Raw genomic sequence first — 23,241 nt, 5'->3', positions numbered from 1 at the left:
ATAGGTATACAAAAGAATGATGCCAACTAGCTCACTTAGGGCCACTTGCACCAACGAAAATGGAGGGTTAACCCACCATTTTATATGGAATTTGACAGATGACATCTCACTAACCCTGAGTTAAGTGGGCCTTAGTAGTAGAATAATGATTATGATTAATTGAAATAATCACTATGTCCTTACTCGGATATTAAACTATTACTATATTATTATCAGGTTTTATCTAAATCACATAAAGAGCCAACAACATACAAAAAATCCCTCACTTTTTCAACATGCAATGTTAATGATTATGAAATACTAGCTGTTTAAGAATAAAAAGTCTATTTGTGACAATTTATCTATGGCCAATTTTATGTTTCTTAACATGGCAACATTTTCTTCCTTCTTCGTTCGATCATTGGCCATCTCATGTCGCGAGTTGCATTTAATTACAGTTTATTCTATAATAAACCAGTGAAAAGTTATTTCCGTGTATTATTTCTACTACACTTGCGTTTACCTGCCACTTCGTGAACATAATAACAGTAGTTAAATTCAGTACAGCGCCTGGGCGAAATCTAGTGGCAATCAAGATCATCGGGTGATGCATCGCAGTTATTTTAAGTATTATTAATTCAATCATGCTTTTGACCATCTTAGGTGATCTTGTTATAAATAAAAAGCTATCCTATATCCTATTCTAGGCCTTAAAGTGTCCCTGTTATAATTATACCTAATTTCATTTAACACGCAACTATGGGAACAAATCAAATTATTTTAACAAATATTTTTTGTGTTTTTAAGTAGTCACACTACTATATATAAATTAAAAAAAAACGCCTAGACGCCTCCTCAAAGATGGCATATAGAAGAGAAATTTCGCCGGCTTCCGCTGTGACGGGGTGGCTTAGGGGTTCATGGCGTTATCCCGGAATGCTAAAGACGCCGGTTCGAATCCGGCCTTCGCCACTGGTGGTGTACGTCATTTTTTCTTTAATGCATGACATCTTATTTCGTTTTTTAATTCATTTAACACGTTGGACGCTACCAGTTAGCGACATTAAAATAGCCAGGTTTCAAAATTCAGGAAATGGACTTAAATGAGGTTTCGCTATTTTTATAGACGAACGGTTTCTAAAATGCATAAAAATCATAGTACAAGTAGAAATAAATGTTTATTCATGAAATAAAAATATGGAAACGGATTAAATCGCGTATAATGAGAATCTACAATTTATCCCGATGTTTTGAACACTTTACAGCATTCGTAACTATAGTGGTAATGAATGACAATATTAAATGTTTCTTGTTGTTTATTTTAATGAATTTGGCAGCTTAATTAAGTGTAACTAAGAGTTTATTCCAAAAATTGAACAAAAACACTCTTACAAACAAGCATAAGAAATTGAATATACGTGACGATGAACGAATAGCAAATACATATAATATATTTTTGTGTGAACGCCATTTCCCTCTCTGTGTAATATAATAAATTACACAGACAGGGAAATTGCGTTATCGTACGGGCTAAACATGAAAGAAAAGCTTAAAGGGCTCCACACGGTTTTCATCCATTTTTGAGTTGAAACTCCTAAATTTTAACTACAGATAGAATTATAAGAACAACGGCCATCGGTTCTTAATTTTTTTATCTCTATTCGTAAGAGCTATAATTATTTTGACAAAAATTACTACTTATTTTTTTACTTTTATCGAAATTTGATTTTAGTGAAGTTGACAAGACATGTTTGGATTTACCTTTGACATTTCTAAAAATTCAAGAGAGATTTTAATTTTAAACAAATTAAAACAAAAGTTATGGCCAAAAAAAAACAGTTTATGACCCTAAAATTGTTCAACTTTGATGCCAAATATGTTTTTTATCATGCAGAAACAGAAACGTCTGCGAGCGATATTACATATTTTTAAATTAAAGGAAAAATTGAAAAATTCACACCTCAGGCAGGACTCGAACCTGTGACCTTTGGCCTTGCCGGGGCCATTACGCTTCCAACTGCTTCCGTTTCAACTAAAAGTCGCTTAGTAGGTAACCAAAACTAGCTTCTAATGTCTTGCACTCGCAGTTGCAAGAATACTACTTAAATACTTATAAGATTTTGTCAACTACTAAGCCCGTGTAAACCTAGCATGCTGCGCGATATTGCCAGAACTGTCAAATGAAGTCCCGCACAACACAAAACTGCTAAGATCCTCATTATCTATGTACTTACATGTGTTAAGTCTAAAGTAGGCGAAATACAGGACCAAGTCCAAAGCAAATACATTATGCAAGCAGCGTGGAAGCTCGATACAAGAAAGGAACTAAAACATTCAACTAATTAGTAAAGGCGAGTGTTCAGAGCGCTTCTCAACTCTACGATCACTAATGAGTAAAGTTAAAAAGATGTTGAATACTTATTACAACATTGGTACTTCTTTATACGTGTACCTATATTACATTACACAGATGAATAGACGAGTATAATAATATAGGTACATGATATTCACAGATGTGTATATATTATTTATATTTACTTTATTGCACATAAGTACAAATAGTGGAAAAAAACTTAAACTATAACTTATATAAGAAATAAATAAACCTAAAAACTACCCTCCAGGCCCTGGCCCCTCGGCAGGGTGCCCATCACGCAAGCAGCATTCCCGCGCTGTATTGCAATAGCAATTCTTTGCGCGAGAAAGCTGCCGGCGCGAGGGTCACCTGTTGCCTCCCTTAACCGTTTCCCCAAATCCCTTACAAGCCCACGCGCTCCCTTACCCCATGGTCCGAGTGTCTCGACGCCAAACGCTACGAACTCGTAGTTGGCGCCGAGACAGCTGTAAGCAGGGGAGGTCGGACCGGGGGGGTGTTTGTCTTGCAGCGCAGCCGCGGTCTCCGGAGTGTCGGGTGCGAGAGTGTCGTTGGAGAAAAGGAGGCGTGTAGGTACAGGTCAAAAATAAGGTATGCTGGGGAATATTGAAGGGTTTTTTGGAGGGTACGGTAGAAAGCCGCCGAAAAATACAAAATAGGTACAGTTTATTACGTGTTTAAATTATGTACTGTAATCCATACTAATATTATAAATGGGAAAGTGTGTGTGTGTGTGTCTGTTTGTTTGTCCGTCTTTCACGGGAAAACGAAGCGACGAATTGACCTGACTCGTTGAAAGGATGGAGAGTGACATAGGCTACTTTTTGTCTCTTTCTATCGCGAGCGAAGCCGCGGGAAAAAGCTAGTTTCCCATAAAGTACATACACATGTAGGTATGTAGGTAATATAATTTTTGCGTTTGCCTTCTAATCATACGTAACATAAATAAACCGTTGTTAAATCAGAATTACATAAATAATAAGATGAAATCTTGTTTACTTTTATCTTACGTAACTCCACCAAAGTAGAATCGTCGTATCGAGAAGAACCCGAAAACTTTTGGCAGATAAGTAGTGTTTATTTCATTATGAAAGTTTTACGTGTAGGTACCTACTTACAACTGATATCTTGTTGCTGTTTCTTGTTTTACCTTGTACCTACATCATTTAAATCTCAAACTAACAGGCATAGGTATGAAATTGATAAATAAATTACTTTTAAGATATTTCACATACAACTATGGTTGTCCACGTTTATATGGGAAAAAATCTACCTGTAACTGAATCTTTTTGATAAAATAAAGTCAATACCAAAATCTTATTAAATATTAATAAGAAATTATTACCTATATTTTGAACCGATTATCTTCTTTAATCATGTCCGCTGCCTTTTCAGCAATCATAATGACAGGAGCGTTAATATTGCCACTAGGTACGCTATGCATGGTGGAGCTGTCAGCAACGCGCAGGCGCTTCACACCAAACACTCGCAGCCTCGAGTCCACCACTCGCCCCAAGCCGCATGCTCCAGAGAAATGGTACATCGTTAACCTTGTACTCAGAACATGGCATCGCCAGTACTCCCGTGTCCCAAACACCATCCCTTTACACCTCGGTAACCTATGATCAACAATTTCACCAGCCACAGCCTTGAAATACTTTGAACTCCTAATCTCGTCCAATTTCTCAAACGCTTTCACCATTTTTTCCAAATCTTCTTCATCTGAATAAGTTCTGAAGAAGATTAAAGGCTGATCATTAGGATTTCTGCTCTGAAGCTCAATTTCACCTCGCGATTTAGGACTTAAGAGGTTTTGAATACATAACAGTAGTTCCCTGCCTTTACCAGCTTCATAAATAGCTTGACATGTGTTATAATCTAGTGCATAATTGAAAGAACATAAGGTGATAGCTTCAGACGAATTGTTTGGAATGTGTGAGCAAATGGACTGGTAATCAGGGTACGTTTGCGATTTGTTAAATGCTACGTATCCTACCATAGAAACAGAAGGTGACAAACTGTAATTTTGAGGCTGTGGAGGGGCATTTGCCTTCTTAAACTTGTATACGACTAATGCAGCCGGATGGTCCTGTAGATTCTGTCCGACTGGTAAATCAGAGACAACTTTAATTCCAAAAGATCCCAAGTGTTCTTTTGGACCTATTCCCGAGAGCATAAGTAATTTTGGAGAGTTAAATGCACCAGCAGTAACTATTACCTCTCGCTCCGCCATTATTTTTATTAACGTCCCGTTTTCTATTAACGCTTCTACACCAACAGCAGTTTTAGATTTGTCTAAAAGAATTTTAGTGACTAGTGTATGCTTGAGAACGTGTAGGTTTTGTCGATCTTTGATTGGCCTGAGGAAACTATACGCCGTGCTCTGCCGTACACCTTCAGCGATAGTCAAAGATGGTTCACCATAGCCTAACTGCTCATTTCCATTAACATCCAGAAGTATTTTGTACCCTAGTTCATGAAACATATTGAGATAGTTAGTGGCTTCTTCATGAGGTTGTCTTGTGACATGTAGGTAGCCATTAGTGCCATGAAATCTTCTGGATTTTGAACTAAGAATACCCGAATCATCCATATGTTCACTTTTTTGGAAATATGGTAAGACATGTTCGTAGTCCCAGGATGGATCTCCAACAGCATGTGCCCAGGAGTTGTAGTCGTGAGGATTTCCTCTCACATAGAACATATAGTTAGCACTGCTTCCCCCACCGAGCATTTTTCCTTGTGTCAGTGGCAGTACACGGTTGTTTTGAAAAGTATTCCGGTTTTTGTCATATTGCTCGGTGTAGTTCCAGTCTTGAGGTGTTTCTGGGATGTACCCCATCAAACCTGGAAGCTGAAAGAAAGTTTTATACTTACGGTGTTGCAAACATTTTACATTATTGACTATGGGAAGTAAAAAAACTTTGGATAGGCAAAAAGAGGCTACCTTTGACTCAAGAGGCGGGTCTCCGCCAGCCTCAATAAGCAGTACATTGTATCGGTTGTCTTCAGACAGTCGATTGGCGAGCACACAGCCTGCACTTCCACCGCCGACTATTATGAAACTGTAACGAGTACCATCTGCAAAAAATAAACATATTGGCAAAGTTTTACAACCACAATTTTAAGAAAAGTGGGAGCCTGAACGATTGGCATGTTGCTAAGAATCCGGAAGTCATGAAACCTTGAACGGCACGTTCGTTGAAAAACAGAAGCAGTAATGTATTCAAGTGACTCAGTACTTATTGAATGTATTACGTTTGCCGTTCTTTCAATTTGACGTCATATTTGCTTTACGGTATTCATTCATTATAAATATTCATCATCCAATGTGTTAACAAAGCGATATACCTATCGAATATAATGTATACTGCTTGCAGAAATGTTTAAATTGCTTTTTCAAGTAGAGATGGTGCTTTTTTTACGCACTAGTGCGAGAAGTGGTTTACATGACAGGTCGAAACTTCGGAGGGCCATCTGTACTTACTGAAAAACGTCGTACGATATACGTGCGAAAAGGAAATTCGTAACTTGTGTCGATTCAAAACACTAACTTCGATCGTGTTTTAGTTTATCACCACTCGTATTTCGTTCTTTTTTTTACTTTTTCGTTTATAGAGTCGACCCAATGAAATAATACCTACATACATCCAACATAAAGAAAATGTTTTAGAGAATTTATGTAAGCATGTCAATGAGACACTTACCTGCTACCAAAGACATATTTTAATATAACTCCGTACAGACAGATAAAGTCTAAGAAAAAAACGTACCTCTGTACCATACAGAAAAAGGTACGGTGGCCTAGATGGCATTACACCTTTGGGGTACGCTCAGCTAGATGGCGCTAATATTAATATTTGACATTTTAAAACATATCAAGCTAAGAATATGGGCCAAATTGACAAAACTGAGTTTCAAAAGTTTTAAGCCTGTGTCAAGAGATGGCAGTCTATGCACTGTAATTACACATTTTACTTCGACAGTAACTCTCTATAATACTCGATCCTCTTTGCCTGCTACACTTAAGATAGAGGCTGAAATAAAATGTCATAATATACAAAGAAAAAAATGACAAAGGCCTCCGTGTCCAGAGCTGGATTCGAACCAGCGTGCAGCGTCCTGCGTTTACCGGGCTAATGGCTAATTTGTGGGCCATCTGGTCGAGGTGGCAATGGTTAAAAATTCTAAGTGACAATTTTCCTAAGGCTTGCAGCGCCCATCCCTGAGGTAGAACAGTATAGTTCGACCTCCTAACCGATTTTTAGAGGATAGGGGACCATTTATTCTTCACAGTAATGTAGTTCTCATTATGATGTCTATGGATGTCTTTTAATCATAGCTATGATGGGGTCTTGGTGGCTCAGATAGCAGAGCTCTGGAATTTGTTCTTGGCCTGGTGGCAAGTAATACACTGACCTTGTACTATCGTCTGCTTGGGAAAGTATACGGCTGTCATTTGCAATAAAGCAAGGACCTGGAACGCGGCTTGAATGCTTTTCACTCGAGCCACGGACAAAGCGGCGTCCATGTTTGAAACTCTTAGTTTTAAGACTAAGTTCTGTAAAAAATGGGTGCAAAAGATCTTGTTACTTGATTTATCATCCTATATTTTTTAAGTTGAGGAACATTGACTTTTAATTTAATATGATAAATTTACTTATTTATCCTTCAATAGAAAAAGACAGAAACAACGTAAAATTACTTAATTTTTTACAACAGCTCTTATAATCACATCTAGTGTAACAACGCACACTACACTACACTACAGTATGGGGTTCTTCATAAAATGAGTGTACAAGTTTCTAATGGGTCGGCAACACGCATGTGACACCCCTTGAGTGGCAGGCGTCCATAGGTTACGGTGACTGCTTTCCAACAGGCGGGCTGTATACCTGTTTGCCACCGACGTGGTATAAAAAAAAAAACAAAGTTATACAGTCAAAATTGTATTCCTAACATCTGCCCCCATACTTTTTTATTACTTGGTAATTTATGTCGTTACAATTTTCTTTGAAATAAATAAACTGTAAGCGAACAGATGTTTTTAAGTATGAGATACGAATTTCCGGACCGATGCGACCTTCAAACCTTCAAGAAAAGACCGTATTTACCTCCAACACTTCTGGTGTTTCGGGTGTCCATGTGCCGCAGTGAGAGCTTACCATCAGGTGACTTGTCTGCTCGTTTATCTCCTATCGCATAAAAAAGGAGGCAAACGAGCAGACAGATCTTTGCCGCCAATGGACACATAGAGTTGCGTTGGCTGGCCTACCCTTAGTTGGGCATAAGGAGTACCTATGAATATTAATATTTCCCATCCTTCTATGAACTTTATCTTTATTTGACAGGTGTCAAAGTTAACTAGATTTTGATATTCTCATACCCAATTAACACGTTCATTGCGGCAGTCTATTTCGTTAACTTTACGGTAGTGCTGTATAAGGTTCATTAGACCTGTTTCTTGACTTATCGTTGTAGCGTTATAGGGTCGTAAAGATCTGTTCGAGATGGATGTCTTTAAGTGCAATCGACTGGCTGGTAGTACTCTTTTTTGTCCTTTTTTTGATTGTAACATACTTTCAATGAAATAATTAACATAATACTTAAACCGTTTCTAAATCGGCAGACCGGAAGACTATTAAATGTAAAAAATAACCTGTCAGATCCTTTCGACCCTATATTCGTTCTAAATGATCAACTAATCGATAAAAGATTAGGGTTGTGAAAACAAAATATCGATAAACTTAATAAGTGCCTGTTTTATTAAAGATATAAAAAGTAAACCTAAAAAACGAATCAAAACGTAAACAAACTTCTTATAAATCAAAAAACTTCTTATAAATCAACAAACTTCTTATAAACCAAAAACTTCTTAAAACCAAAAACTTCTTATAAATCAACAAACTTCTTATAAACCAAAAACTCATTATTTTTGTGGTTCGAATTAGCGGGCCTGGATACGGGTGAATGTGATACATTTTGAAGAACCATCAAAGTGTTGCCGGTGGTTGGACTTGTGTAAATGTCATTATTGGTACTCACTTTTCGACGAAGTCGATGAACGAATGAAGTGTCAATGGCGTAGGTCTTTCGTTAGTTGGTGGTCCCATGTCCGTATCTTTTCGACGTTTGGCGTTATTTTCAACGTCTCCAGTGGACATTAAAAGCATTCGTCTGGATCGCTTCATGGTGCAATACAATCACAGTCGAACCACAAAACAATTATCTAATACTGCTAATAAATAGCATTAGAGATTTGCACTTTATCCACTCGTACATACAGTAAAGTAGTCTATCGAATGTTGTTTACACTGACTGCACTCGAGGGCTGCACTAGAGAAACTAATGATAATTCTAGTGCGGCTATCAGGTCCTCGGGTATCAGGTCGAAAAGATCTGATACCCGCACTAGGTGAAATTTTTTTCTTCCCTGTCGGTATGAGATACAATCGACCCGATAGGTTTTTATTATGCCGAAATGAAACATTCATAGAGACAATTCTAAAAATACATTTCTCTCTTTTCTACTCCTCTGGAAATAGAAGCTACCTGTCCCGTACCAGCAGAAGGAATAGTATTTTAGTTACCGCCCCGCGGGATAGTTCATCATCGGATCTTATAGACCTGATACCGCAATGAACGTGTTAAGGCTTGAGATAGGTGTACGCTATTTTCTTGAAGGTACGTATTATTTTAGGCACTTACTTCGATCTGTTTCGTTACACGTCTCAACTGTGCGGCGCCACGAAAAATAACAGACTATTAATATTTGTTCCGTTTCCATATTAATGTAAGTACCTTATATTATCACTTATCAGAACACTTTTTCTTACCATAGATCGTATGCCTTCGTAATAAGGATTAAGAATCATCAACTGCAAGTAATACTTTGATGGATTACGCATATTTAGACGCAAGTTGTTTGACCTGTTTTGTTAAGAAGGTATTAATTAATTTTCTATATGCAATGAAATGTTTTCAATTTGTTTGTTACAACAGGCTACGAATAAATAATATAATGGTTTATTAAATAAAAGCACAGTTATAATAAGTAAAAAACAAAAACTTAAATATGAACTTATAAATAAAACTATAACTAAACTAAAACTAATACAAAAAAAAAACTTAACTATGAACTTATATAAATAAAACTATAACTAAACTAAAACTACCTATGAAATTAAAACCCTACAAATAAAAAATTGTGTCTAAATTTGAGCCGACCGGTAGGGTGCCCAGAAGGCTGGCAGCATTGCCGCGCTGAACGGCAATGCCAATGCGCTGGGCAAGGTAAGCCCCAGCCTTCCGGTCACCCGACGCGTCTATAAGACGTTTAGCCAGCTCCTTAAAAAAGAATAGAAAATTAAAAATTGGCGACATTGAATTGTGGTTCGTGTCATTTCAAATCAATGGGTGTTATATTAGGAACGAACGAGACGGCACCACGCGTTTTTAATTTTTAACCCCCGACGCAAAAACGACGGGGTGTTATAAGTTTGACGTGTCTGTCTGTGTGTGTATCTGTCTGTCTGTCTGTCTGTTTGTCTGTCTGTCTGTGTGTGTCTGTCTGTGGCATCGTAGCTCCCGAACGAATGAACCGATTTAGATTTAGTTTTTTTTTGTCTGAAAGCTGAGTTAATCGGGAGTGTTCTTAGCCATGTTTCATGGAAATCGGTCTACTAAGTCGCGGTTGGGGGTTTTGTCAAAATTTTAATTTTGTGGTTAGGTTATTACGCATTTGTCTAACCAACCACGAGTCTAATATTCGACTTTTAATGAATGAACCGCACCAGCGTGTAGCCGAAATTGATGATAGCTGTTTTGACTCAATCCGAGGCAAAACAGCCTCAATTTGATTGTGTCAAAGACGACTTCGTAGGACATCCAATGAAGAATAATCAAACCGCTTACCAATGCGAGAGTTAAATTTGCATGCGAACAATCGAACACGCTGTTGACAAAGAACTACAAAGAGAACTCTTATTTATATTTGTAAACATTGCAGTGCAAGTGTAACATTTTCTTCATCTATTGTGATGTTTAGTTTATTTATTATTTTATATGAGTCTAGATAGACTAGTTGAACATACTGCGGTACAAAAGGTTATCCACGTATCTTCTTGTTTTATTACGGTGAGTTTTTGACAAACATTATTAACCATTTGAAAACAGGTTAGGTTTTTATTATATAGAATATTGTTTATTGTCTTTCGCTCCACACCGATGAGCATCACGGAAGCACCCGCATTTGTTCATCCGAAAAAAACATTTTTAGAAAAAAACAATGATGCTCGGTTTTTTTTCATGTTTTTTAGGGTTCCGTAGTCAACTAGGAACCCTTATAGTTTCGCCATGTCTGTCTGTCCGTCCGTCCGTCCGTCCGTCCGTCCGTCCGTCCGTCCGTCCGTCCGCGGATAATCTCAGTAACCGTAAGCACTAGGAAGCTAAAATTTGGTACCAATATGGATATCAATCACGCCAACAAAGTGCAAAAATAAAAAATGGAAAAAAATGTTTTATTAGGGTACCCCCCCTACATGTAAAGTGGGGGCTGATTTTTTTTTTCATTCCAACCCCAACGTGTGATATATTGTTGGATAGGTATTTAAAAATGAATAAGGGTTTACTAAGATCGTTTTTTGATAATATTAATATTTTCGGAAATAATCGCTCCTAAAGGAAAAAAAAGTGCGTCCCCCCCCCTCTAACTTTTGAACCATATGTTTAAAAAATATGAAAAAAATCACCAAAGTACAACTTTATAAAAGCTTTCTAGGAAAATTGTTTTGAACTTGATAGGTTCAGTAATTTTTGAGAAAAATACGAAAAACTACGGAACCCTACAATGAGCGTGGCCCGACACGCTCTTGGCCGGTTTTTTTTTATAATTCTTTCTATTTGCAATCCCTCTTTGTGACATCTTGTATCAAGTAGCGGAACTAATAAGCATTTCAATATACCTTTTACATTTCTTTAAAGTTTCAAAATGGTCTACGTGACTCCGCACACACCTCCCAAATAAGTAATTTAGTTATAAGTATACTTAAAAGTTTATTGGGGAATCCCCAATGCGATGTGGAGCATGGAGAGACGGTGGTATTGCCAACAGTAAATAGCGATAACTACTAACTACAAATTTCGTAAATGTTAGTTTTATAAACCCAGAAATTAAAGTATTAAATTAAATTCGTTTAATAGTTATCATGAAGTGCAAAAAAACCGTATAAAAGTATTAACGGCTTTGCAAAACTTTGAGATTTCGTGCTTACAGAAAAACACATACTCCAATAAAACGATTTTTTTTCATGTTCAAGCCAGAAAAAAAACCGTTTTTTTGCAACCCTAATCACAAGTGTCACGACTGCCGTAATTGACGTATTGTAAAAATGTATTAAAATTGGCCAAGGTAATAAATGTACCTATGTAAGTGTTAGTTATGTTTGCTTCTGACCAATAATTTTTCACATTAAAATGAATATTAATGTATTTTCACGGTATATTTATTTTTTGTCATTCCGCTTCACTTAATTTCCTTGATATTGTTATAATATACAAGCGCTGGTAGCCTAGCGGTAAGTGCGTGCGACTTTCGTTTTGGAGGTCGCGGGTTCAAACCCCGGCTCGCACCAATGAGTTCTTCACTTATGTGCGAAATGTCATTTGATATTTGCCAGTCGCTTTTCGGTGAAGGAAAACATCGTGAGGAAACCGGACTAATTCCAATAAGGTCTAGTTACCCTTCGGGTTGGAAGGTCAAATGGCAGTCGCTTTCGTAAAACTAGTGCCTACGCCAAATCTTGGGATTAGTTGTAAAAGCGGAACCCAGGCTCCCATGAGCCGTGGCAAATGGCCGGGATAGCGCAAGGATGATGATCAAGACCCCGAAGAACGCATTTAAATTGTCAGCATTATCAAGCATTATTCAATTTGGTTTTGGCTAAGCATGTGATATTTTATGATAGAGTAATTTTTATATTTTCTAAGTTTATTTTAGTCAATAATTATGATGTATATTTATTCAGCTGGGTTGTTTAATGCAAGTGAGTTACTTTATGGTTTAACAAAAATAGTGGATATTTATAGAAGGTCAAATGTTGGCACTATAAAAAGGCGGCAAATTTTAAAAATGTAGGGCTCAGTGGCCAGTTGTCTTCATAAAGCCGGTGTCTTCCTAAACCATCGGCGTTGGCGGAATCATCGTCGAACCGTAACACTTAAAATTGATATAAATGTAGGAGCGAAGGTTATTTAATTCCTATAGAAAATTTTAATTTCGCGCCAATTTTTAGTGCCATATTATTTTGTATCGTTTTATAGGATTTCTTGTTTTTTTTCTGACAAGGGCGGATCCAGCTTCGTACCCAGGGGGGGGGGTCACGTGGTAAATGTGTGTGCCCAGCCCAGGGGTCACGTGGTCAATTTGTATGGTCAACCTAGGCTCCACGGGGGGGGCATGAGCATGACCCCCATGACCCCCCCCCCCCCTGGATCCGTGCATGTTTCCTGAGTAGAATAAATGAAAACAGCTCGATTAGTTTATTTTAGTTACTTTCACAGCATTATGTCATATGGTATTTTACTTTGGGGCAGTGCTTCAGAGATAAATACCATATTTATTCTGCAGAAGAGGGCTATTCGAGCAATATATAAAATGAACCATAGAGACTCACTTAGAGATAAATTTAAGGACATTAATATAATGACAGTGCATTGTCAATATATTTATGAGAATATTATGTATGTACATAAAAACATTTGTAATTTTAAGAAAAACTGTGATGTACATAATATAAATACTAGAAATAAACATAAACTCGCGGTGCCCTTCACACGGCTCTGTAAAATAAAAAAATCATTCATGGGTAATTGTGTTCGATTTTATAATAAACTTCCGAATCATATTACTGACTTGTCAATTAATAAATTTAAGAATCATGTAAAGCGTGTACTCATTTCCAAAGCTTATTATACAACACAAGACTACATGAATGATAAAACAACGTGGGATTAATTGTTATTCGAAATGGTTTCTTATTTTTACGTTTATTATTATTATTATTGTTGATGAAATTAATATTGTATTTTTTTGGACATTGGATTTTTCCTAGAAATATTCTAGACATGTATTTTTATATATACATATACCTAATTATATATTTTTTGTTTAACGATTATTTTTATATGAAATTGTATATTATAGACTCAATATTATTATGAACAATAATTTACAGCAATAAATTGCTCTGATAATTAGGTTAGATTAAGATCATAATATATATGTAATGAACTATTCATAAGAGCTTGTAACTAGGCCTACATGAATAAAGATATTTTGAATTTGAAAATTTGAAATAAGGTTTACTCGAGTTTCAAAACGCCATCTAGTTGCTACGATGCGAAATATACATTAACCGTATAGTAACTGATCTACCTGTTTGGTAAATGTTGCGTTCCAATTATATGCCAGTTTCGTTAATATTAAATGGTTTTTGTTTTAATAGTATGTAACTTCGAAACATGGACGCCGCGGCAGCAGTAGCGAAGATCAAGCAAATCCAGGCGGCATTGAAAGTCATTGCAGTCTTGGGCTTTACTGCCATACATTTCCCACAATCGGCCATAGTAACAAGTAAGTAATTTAAATATATGAAGGTTTTTTATTCATCTAATATAATTCATTCGTATTCCGTCCGGTAAACTGATAGTAAGAATAGGCCCCTTTAGATCAATTTCTTTCTTTGAACTAAACATAGTTTCAAATTATATGTTACAGATGGCGCTAGTTACGACTACATTATAGTGGGCGCGGGAAGCGCAGGTTGCGTGCTAGCCAACCGGCTTACGGAGAATAAGGACGTCAATGTCTTGCTTATAGAAGCAGGTGGAGACCCGCCTTTGGAGTCAATGGTAACATAAATTAAATATAAGAAAATTATTCAATCACATACATTAAAATGCGACCGCCTAAAGACGTGAAAAAAGTAGATGGCACCACTAAAAAAATGCTGTTGTTGATTGGCGTTAGGTGTCACTTTCAAGCCATAAATCTATGTCGAAAGTGACACATAACGCCATCTACAAGTAATCGATGGCAACAAGGCATTTTTAGTAGTGCCATCTACTTTTTTACGTCTTCAGGCGGTCGCATTTTAATGTATGAGTTGGTATAATCTTCTCATGTATTAATCTATGATGGTAATGAACAGATAATAATCAAACATCGTAACTTTTTCAGCAATTTCGGCATGGTAGAAATAAGTAAAGGAATTTTTTAGGTAGATGATCACATAAGGCTCAACAATGAATACCTACGTTTCATTTAGGTATGTTTTTGTTTTAGCTCCCAGGATTAGTAACATACCTACCACACTCATCTTACGACTGGAACTACACAGGCGCGTTTGACAAAAATAGAAAGGAATACCAAAACAACATAAGACTCTCTCTGACTCAAGGAAAAATGCTGGGTGGTTCTAGCAGCCTCAATTACATGTTCTATGTAAGGGGAAATCCTCAGGACTATAAAACTTGGGCAGAAGTCACTGAAGATGAATCTTGGAAATATGAAAATCTACTTCAATACTTCAAAAAGAGCGAATATATGGAAGATACTTCTATACTTAATTCTAAATACAAGGACTTTCATGGCACGAATGGATTTCTACATGTGTTAAGGGCATCAAATCCAGAGGCAGAAGAATACCTTAAAATGTTTGAGGAAATAGGGCATAAAGTGATTCTTGATCCTAATGACTATGAAACCTTAGGATATACCCAGCCTTGCTATACTGTATCCAAGTCGGGAGAAAGACAAAGCACAGCGTTCAGTTTTCTAAGACCAGTCAAACAACGACTTAATCTTCATGTTCTTAAAAACACACTTGTTACTAAAATCTTATTCGATTATTTTAATAATGCTGTAGGAGTAGAAGCATTGACTGACAACAAAGAACCTATTACTATATCGGCTGATAAAGAAGTTATAATCTCAGCAGGTGGAATAAACTCTGCAAAACTTCTGCTACAGTCTGGCCTAGGTCCCGCAGAACACTTAAACTCATTCGGTATCAAAGTTGTATCTGACCTACCTGTTGGTGAAAATTTACAAGACCATGTAGGATCAGTTGTAGCGTACAAGCTTACAAAAGCTCACGACTTAGAAAAGATGCCGAAGAATTCTGAAAATCGTTTTCTTTCAATCTTAGGATTTACTGCACTTGACAAATCGCAACATCAACCCACGTACGAATCAGCACTTATGGTAAATCCAAATGATTTCGAGGGACCCGTACAAAGTTGTGCATTTGAGTATGGACTACAGTATGAAGTCTGTCAAAAGATTTATGAAGCTGGTAGGGGTACAGAAATGATTTTTCAAACTTTAATTCTGTTACATCCAAAATCACGAGGATTGATTCAATTACAAAGTGCTGACCCTGCTGACCCACCCTTGGTATATCTGAACTATTACTCAGATGACTCGGATTTAGATACCATGGCGAAATCTTTAGCGGATTTTGATAAGATACGAAACTCGACGTACTTTAAAAGTGTCGGAGGTGAGTTGGTAGATTTGGAATTGCCGAAATGTCGTGGTATGGAGATTGGGAGTCACGAGTATTGGAGGTGTTATGCATTCAGTACAAAAACGACTATATTCCACTATAGTGGTGCGTGCGCGATGGGCAGTGTGGTGGACGCGCGGCTGCGCGTGCGCGGCGTGCAGCGCCTGCGTGTGGCCGACAGCAGCGCGATGCCAAACATCACCAGCGGTAATATTAATGCGCCCGTCATTATGCTGGCAGAGAAAGCTGCTGATATGATTAAAGAAGACAATTCGTGTCAAGAGTAGTCCTCTACACTATACCTACATGGTATCATATGAATGTTATTTGATGTAATATTATAGTATCTATTTGATACTATTACGTATTACGATAATGTTACGTTACTTTAGTTGTCTTGTCTGTGTGGTACGTGTAAATGATAGATTAATTAGGTCATTAATTTTGTATAGCATTAAATTTTGTATGAAATGAATATGCACTCTTGTATAAATGCAACTTTGTCTTTCGTTTTTAAAGAACCAAGACAGCCTTTACCAGTTGGTGTGGTGAAAAACATATAACACATGTGAGTTTTGTAATGTTTACATTAAAGTAGGTAGTGCAAACAAATTTGCAATTTCGACGTTTATAATGATTAATTTGTATTTTCAACTGAATTTTCATTATATCCGCATGTTTCAGTTTCCTCGATGTTATTGTATTAATAAGACGTGTATTTGGGTGTTTTTTTTTGTGCTTCCGTTAAGCGTAAGTTATTTAATTTTACTTTTTTACTATTTGATTTGCTCCTCTCTGTATCTATTAAATAACTTCTTACTTGAAGATCCTTGGAATCCTTTCTTTCATCCTCCTAAGTCATGAAAGCGTTTGTTTTGTTTTTGAATTTGGGATCTACTGTGTTCATTAAAAGTTAAAAAAAAATGTTGAATATCTACAAAAATTTGTACACCAGGATTGAGGAGGGTATAATTTCAATGATTTTACTGACAAATAACTAAGAGTATATTTGAGTGTGTGAATTGCACGAATGCAAACAATTTTTTTCACAGTAACGTTGGAACATGGATCCTGCGGCATCCGTAGCAAAGATCAGGCAAATCCAGGCGGCATTTAAGGTCATAGCAGTCTTGGGATTGACTGCTATACACTGGCCACCGTCAGATTTTGTGACAAGTACGTAAACAAACCATGTATGTTACTTTTAATTAAAACTTTATTTTTATGAATTAATCATAATATTCTTATTATTATAGTTTTAATGAATACACTCAATTTAAATATTAATTGATCGATTAAATTAAACATGGGCTTCAGAGTTGAAAAACACGTGAACAGGTTAATAAACGCGAGTGACGACAAAACTACACCATGAACTTACACTGCCTATTTGCTTATTAAATGTGCTCAGATGTTAAGTATGTAAATATCATGTTTATGAGAAACTTACCATGGCACTACTATCATATTTCTAGGTACCTTTACTGTGTTCACGAAGTCGATACATAGATACTTCTATTACTTCTACTTATCAACGTAAAGAAGGTAGCTTATTTATATAATAACCTAGGATTTTTTAATCAAATCAAAAAGTATCTAAATCAAGTTCTAAATACAGTAGTGTTAAGTACTAAGTAGTATAAAGACTGTATCGTTAAGTATAAAGACAACTTTGAGTAACCGTATTTATTTGCTATTATATTTTTTTCTTATAACAAGACTTGGGCTTAATAAGTCACATAATAAGGTACGCATTTTGTCCTAGAAACTCGACGTAAAGCATGTGGTTTAGCCAGTATTGACTTGATCCTCCCGAGTACCAATTACGATTTCGGACAAATGATACTAGAAAATTCACAAACTGCGTACAAGACGCTACGATTGCGAAAAAAATTGTACGGTGCCAACTTCAACTACACATGATCCACAAAGCAGAATATCTGGACATAGTCTAGCAACTGTTATTTAAAAAAAAATTTGGATCTGTGTATGGCGGCCATTTAGAGAATGTGGCATGGCGCTTACGCTAACTCCGACTTTGATGTCGAATTTATCTATCATACAGTGTTTATATCGATCTGGTTTAGGGGCTGTTCAAACACCATGAATGTTTATTAGACTATGGCCTATGGCTAATTTTTTTTATGTTTCTCTCATCCTGCTTGCATCAAAAATTTACGGTTGTTAAAATGCGGTTTTTCAAATTATAATTATAAATTCACCGCATTTATTCTGAAAGTACCCAATTGAACAACCATGAAGAGGACTCTTAAAGAATATGTTTTGGCAGCATATAAACCTTTGTTTGTTGAAATCGTACAAAGAGTCATTGGAATATTCTCAAATTAAGCCAGATAGGGGTTGTCCGAAATTTATTTGCTAGACCTTAATGAAAGTACTATACACTCCTAAAAATAAAAAAATATCAGACCTTCTTATATCAAATAGTGCTTACTAATACCTTCAGATCATACCATACTACATACATACATACATACTTCAGACCAGGTTTTTTTGATTCAATTCAATTCAAATCTTTATTGCGATCATGTTCATTTTATACAGGTGTTAGGTAGTAATATAGTTGGTACATGATACCCTGATAGGGCACAGCAAAGTTTCTTACATACTAAAGTACATACATTAGTTACATTACATTACATTATATTATATTTTTATAGACGTTTATACAATTATTAATATCTATTTTACATTTTACATTATTTAAACTTTCTCATTTATATTATCATCATTCATCATTTAAATATTCGTTGAGTGAATAGTAGCACTTGTCTATCAAAAGAGATTTAATAACGTTAAACATTTTTTTATCATTTTCTATATTCTTAATAGCATCTGGTAGTTTATTAAATATCTTGATGGCCATTACATAGGTGCTACTGGAATGTTTTTTAATTCTAGAGGCCGGTAGCAATAATTTGTTTTGGTGTCTCAGTAGGTGCGTTGTGGGTAATTCGCGTCGTTTTTTAAATATGTGTATATTTTGCCTCGCAAATTTACACATTTCAAATATGTAGATAGATGGCAATGTAAGTATTTTAAATAGGCGAAATAAAGGTTTGCATGTGTCGGGGTGGTTAACATTTGCTAAGATTCGGATTAGCTTCTTCTGTTGTATGAAAAGTATTTGCACATCAGTGCTGTTTCCCCATAAGATGATCCCGTATCTTAGCCATGAGTTTGCATATGCATTGTACACTGTAAGGGCTGTCTGTAAGTTTGTGGTTTTTTTTATCTCACTCAAAGCGTAGGTAAAACTAGAAATTTTTGATCTTATTAATTGTATGTGTCCCTTCCAATTTACATTTTTGTCTATTACTAGGCCAAGTAAGGTGAATTCGTCTACTACCTCTATCTGTGTATTGTTATAATGAAACTCTAAATCTAATGGAGCTTTTTGATACGGATAAAAGGTAATTAATTTTGTTTTTGTGTAGTTTAATTCCAGATTATGATCGTACATCCAACTAGTTATTTTATCGAATTCTAACGTTAGTTTCTCGTTTATTTGGGCATTGTTTTCGCATTCGATGAGTAATGAAATATCATCAGCAAATAGGATGCAGGTGTCTTCTAATATTTTCGGAAGGTCGTTGATATATAAGAGGAATAGAAGGCATCCCGCCACACTTCCTTGAAGCATACCGACATCTTCTACTTTTTAAGTTGACGAAGTAAGTCGAATGCTTATACTTAGTGACCCTGCGGCACTCCACCTAAGGCGGAGAGGTAGTCCTGCCGGCGTATTATGATTCCAATTTTATCATTTATCCACGTGGATAAAGCATCCGTCACGCTTTGGCAAGTATGTCAGTGTGAGAGTGACAGTTGTCTTATCCACGTGGACATGTGATAAAATTGGAAGCATGATACGCCGGCTTACTGGTTAGTCCGTCATCGACCAAGGTTCACCCGGACCGGGTGGCATGCGTAAAAGCATTTCCCTAATGTAAAAAAGGGGTTCCCATAAAGTCTTAAGTTATAAAGTACCGTTTGTCCACATTTTCGTTAGTCATAATTTGGGTTTTCTCAGAAACTCGTAACTTTTCAGGATTGCCAGAAAACAAACCTAACCTTTTTTTTTTTTCTGGAGGGGAAAAATGCTGTTACGCATACCACTCGGGTACGGGGATGAACCCGAGTGGTTATGTGGGACTCCTTTACCTAGTTTACCCACTAAACAACCCCCCCGTCTTACACCTCGGTGCTATTTTGTAGGACATGGGAAATACAGGTGTACCCTACCATGCCCCCCAGCAAACGGCTGTCAAGCCCCAGCTTTATGAAAAATCATCCACCAGTAAGGGGGCATCCAAGTAAGTATGCCCTCACCAAAACAAACCTAACCTAACCCAACCTATCTATAGACGACCTTAATGAAAACCTTGAAAAGTTAACCATTTTAGAATTATGATTATCATCGATCATTCAAAGTGGTCGCGTCAAAGAAAGGATCCGTAAAAAAGGTATATGTTCCAGATGGCGCTAGCTACGATTTCGTAATAGTGGGTGCGGGCAGCGCGGGCTGTGTGCTCGCTAATCGCCTCTCGGAAAATAAGCAGGTCAACGTTTTGCTCATTGAAGCTGGCGGTGACCCACCCTTCGAATCGATGGTAACCATAAGAGTATATTACTATAATTATTTTAATAGCCATAAGCTTCGCATCCCAAGAGCACATCAATTTCGTAAATAATCAAAGTACCTACTTATCACTATAGAATATTCTAAAAAACTTTAACAAACGTATATTACTTATATGTATGTAAGTTTAACACACTCATTGCATGTTTAATAGCGTGGTTATAGAAAGCGTTTATTTTTTTCAGCTTCCTGGATTAATAACGTTTTTACCACAAACATCTTATGACTGGAACTACACTGCAGCGTTTGATAAAAACAGGAAATATTACCAGAAAGACCTTGTGGCTCCTCTTACTCAAGGTAAAATGCTAGGTGGATCTAGTAGCCTCAATTACATGTTTTATGTAAGAGGCAACCCTCAGGACTATCAAGCGTGGGCGGAAGTTGCAAAAGATGAATCTTGGAAGTATGAAAATCTTTTACCTTACTTTAAAAAAAGCGAATACATGGAGGATCCTGCTATTCTTAAATCAAAGTACAAAGAATTTCATGGTACGAATGGATTTTTGCATGTGTCAAGAGAACCTCATTCAGAGGTAAAGGATTACTTCAAAATGTTCGAGGAACTAGGGCATGATATCATTCTTGACGCTAATGGATACGAAACTATGGGATATAATCAGCCTTCATACACAATAGCCAGATCAGGAGTTAGACAGAGCACAGCATTTAGTTTTTTGAGACCAGTCCAACATAGAAAAAATCTACATGTTCTCAAAAACACACTCGTTACTAAAATTCTATTCGACGGTTCTAAAAATGCTGTTGGAATAGAAGCATTGATGGCAAACAAAAAAACGATTACCATATCGGCTAACAAAGAAGTAATAATCTCGGCAGGAGGAATAAATTCAGCAAAACTTCTACTACAATCAGGCGTGGGCCCTGCAGGTCACTTAAAATCACTAGGTATCAAGGTAATAGCTGACCTACCCGTCGGTGAAAATTTGCAAGACCATGTTGCGGGAATCATAGCATACAAGATGAAAGAAGCTCACGACTTACCAAAGCCCCCAAATTATTCCACATTCCTCCTTCCAATGATGATGGGATATGTAGCACTTAATAAAACTGATAAACAACCTACATACCAATCAGTCACTTTGGCAGTACCTAATGATTCTGAAGGACCTCTTCAATTTTGTGCATTTGGCTTTGCTCTTGATTATGATATCTGTCAAAGAACTTACGAAGCAAGTAAAGGGAGAGAAATGCTTTATAAAACCGTAATATTGTTACATCCAAAATCACGAGGAGTTATTCAGTTGAAAAGTACTGATCCTTTAGACCCGCCTTTAGTGTTTCTGAACTATTTCTCAGATGAGTCCGATCTAGATATTTTGGCAAAATCTTTGGCGGATTGTGATGAACTTAGAAATTCAACGTATTTCAAAAGTGTTGGCGGGGAGCTGGTTGAGTTTAACCTGCCGAAGTGTCAAGGTTTGGCGGTAGGCAGTCATGAGTATTGGAAATGTCATGCGTTGAGTACTCGGGCCTCGATGTTCCACTACACCGGAGCATGCGCAATGGGTAGTGTGTTGGATGAGAGGTTGCGTGTGCGCGGCGTACAGCGCCTGCGCGTGGCAGACAGCAGCGCGATGCCGAACATCACCAGCGGTAACACTAACGCACCTGTCATCATGCTGGCAGAGAAAGCTGCTGATATGATTAAGGAAGATAATGAATGTCATGATTAGTATACCGGCCTAACCGAAATGACAGTAGTTGACGCTATGTGGCGATCGAAATGTAACTGGCTCTATGAATCCGTTACGGAAAAGCAATAGAGAAAGAGCTTACGATACGCTATGGAGCGTTAACGATTATGTCGTGGGCTAGGTATCTTGGCTGTGTACTAATTTGACAATAGTTAATACCTTTATATCCACAATACTAATTATTTAAATGCGGATAAATCTTTTAACAACGGCTCTTGTTTGTCTTCAATTGCTTGACAATTTTTTTTTGTATGTAGGCCTGAAAGATCAACTGTTGTAATGTTGTTGTTAGAAATGTTAGAATACTGATTGCCAAGAACACCTTTCATTATTCCTTTTGTCAATACATTTTGCTATCTTTTATAAGAACAAATTGTATATTCGAACAGCTTTCAAAGCTGCAAGCTGCAAGTAAAATATTTGAACCGGCGCAACTTTAACGTAATTTAATGGTGATATTGCATGGTGATCTTCATTTTCATAATTCCTTCACACGAAGATAAAATTATCTTCAAGGAGTTCTGTTACCGACTGATGTATATTATAAATAAATAAATAATAAATAAATAAATAAATATTATAGGACATTCTTACACAAATTATTGTTATTAACATACAGATTTGCACAGAAGAAGGTGTGTAAGTCGGGGCAATCAGGAGTTTGTCTTGGTATCTTTACAAATAAAATTTAATAAAAGGTTTCACGTGTTTATTATACCTTTAAAGCAATTTTCTACAGACTTCTATGATTTTCTCTGACTAAATGGCCTGCAAGATCTCCCACTAAAAATGTGCAGTTGTCAAACTACTTATAAGGTACATCGGGGCAAATCCCGACTGGGGGGCCAATCGTAACTGCCAATGTAATCCATTTTTTACATTATTACACTATTAAATTGAGTTCCGCAGGGTTACCCTCATCTGGCAGAATAATTTTAC

General features: G+C 36.7%; 3 protein-coding genes across 4 annotated transcripts; 2 read left to right on the top strand and 1 right to left on the bottom strand.

Moving 5' to 3' along the window:
• Positions 1 to 1,907: 1,907 nt before the first annotated feature.
• Positions 1,908 to 9,089, bottom strand: LOC125233324 (ecdysone oxidase-like). Its single transcript, XM_048139294.1, has 4 exons — positions 9,062 to 9,089; positions 6,773 to 6,914; positions 5,301 to 5,434; positions 1,908 to 5,207 (listed from the first exon to the last, which is right to left on the bottom strand). Exons 2-4 carry the CDS (start codon positions 6,882 to 6,884, stop codon positions 3,699 to 3,701), a joined length of 1,755 nt encoding a protein of 584 aa, XP_047995251.1. The 5' UTR covers positions 6,885 to 6,914; positions 9,062 to 9,089; the 3' UTR covers positions 1,908 to 3,698.
• Positions 9,090 to 13,864: 4,775 nt separating this feature from the next.
• On the top strand, positions 13,865 to 16,509 carry LOC125233255 (ecdysone oxidase-like). Its single transcript, XM_048139194.1, has 3 exons — positions 13,865 to 13,985; positions 14,130 to 14,263; positions 14,697 to 16,509. The coding sequence occupies exons 1-3, from the start codon at positions 13,874 to 13,876 to the stop codon at positions 16,206 to 16,208; spliced, it is 1,758 nt and encodes a 585-aa protein (XP_047995151.1). The 5' UTR covers positions 13,865 to 13,873; the 3' UTR covers positions 16,209 to 16,509.
• Positions 16,510 to 16,587: 78 nt separating this feature from the next.
• On the top strand, positions 16,588 to 23,002 carry LOC125233254 (ecdysone oxidase-like). 2 transcript variants are annotated; one of them, XM_048139193.1, is made up of 4 exons: positions 16,588 to 16,671; positions 16,974 to 17,097; positions 20,422 to 20,555; positions 20,770 to 23,002. In XM_048139193.1, exons 2-4 carry the CDS (start codon positions 16,986 to 16,988, stop codon positions 22,279 to 22,281), a joined length of 1,758 nt encoding a protein of 585 aa, XP_047995150.1. In that variant the 5' UTR covers positions 16,588 to 16,671; positions 16,974 to 16,985; the 3' UTR covers positions 22,282 to 23,002. The 2 variants fall into 2 exon arrangements, with proteins under 2 accessions (XP_047995150.1, XP_047995149.1); XM_048139192.1 differs by having other exon boundaries at positions 20,422 to 20,567.
• The last annotated feature ends 239 nt before the right edge of the window (positions 23,003 to 23,241 follow it).

The sequence above is a fragment of the Leguminivora glycinivorella genome, chromosome 14, assembly GCF_023078275.1.
Source record: "Leguminivora glycinivorella isolate SPB_JAAS2020 chromosome 14, LegGlyc_1.1, whole genome shotgun sequence".
NCBI classification, from domain to species: domain Eukaryota; kingdom Metazoa; phylum Arthropoda; class Insecta; order Lepidoptera; family Tortricidae; genus Leguminivora; species Leguminivora glycinivorella.
The sequence above is the reverse complement of the archived record's forward strand: the minus strand, read 5'-3'. Positions and strand labels throughout refer to the sequence as shown.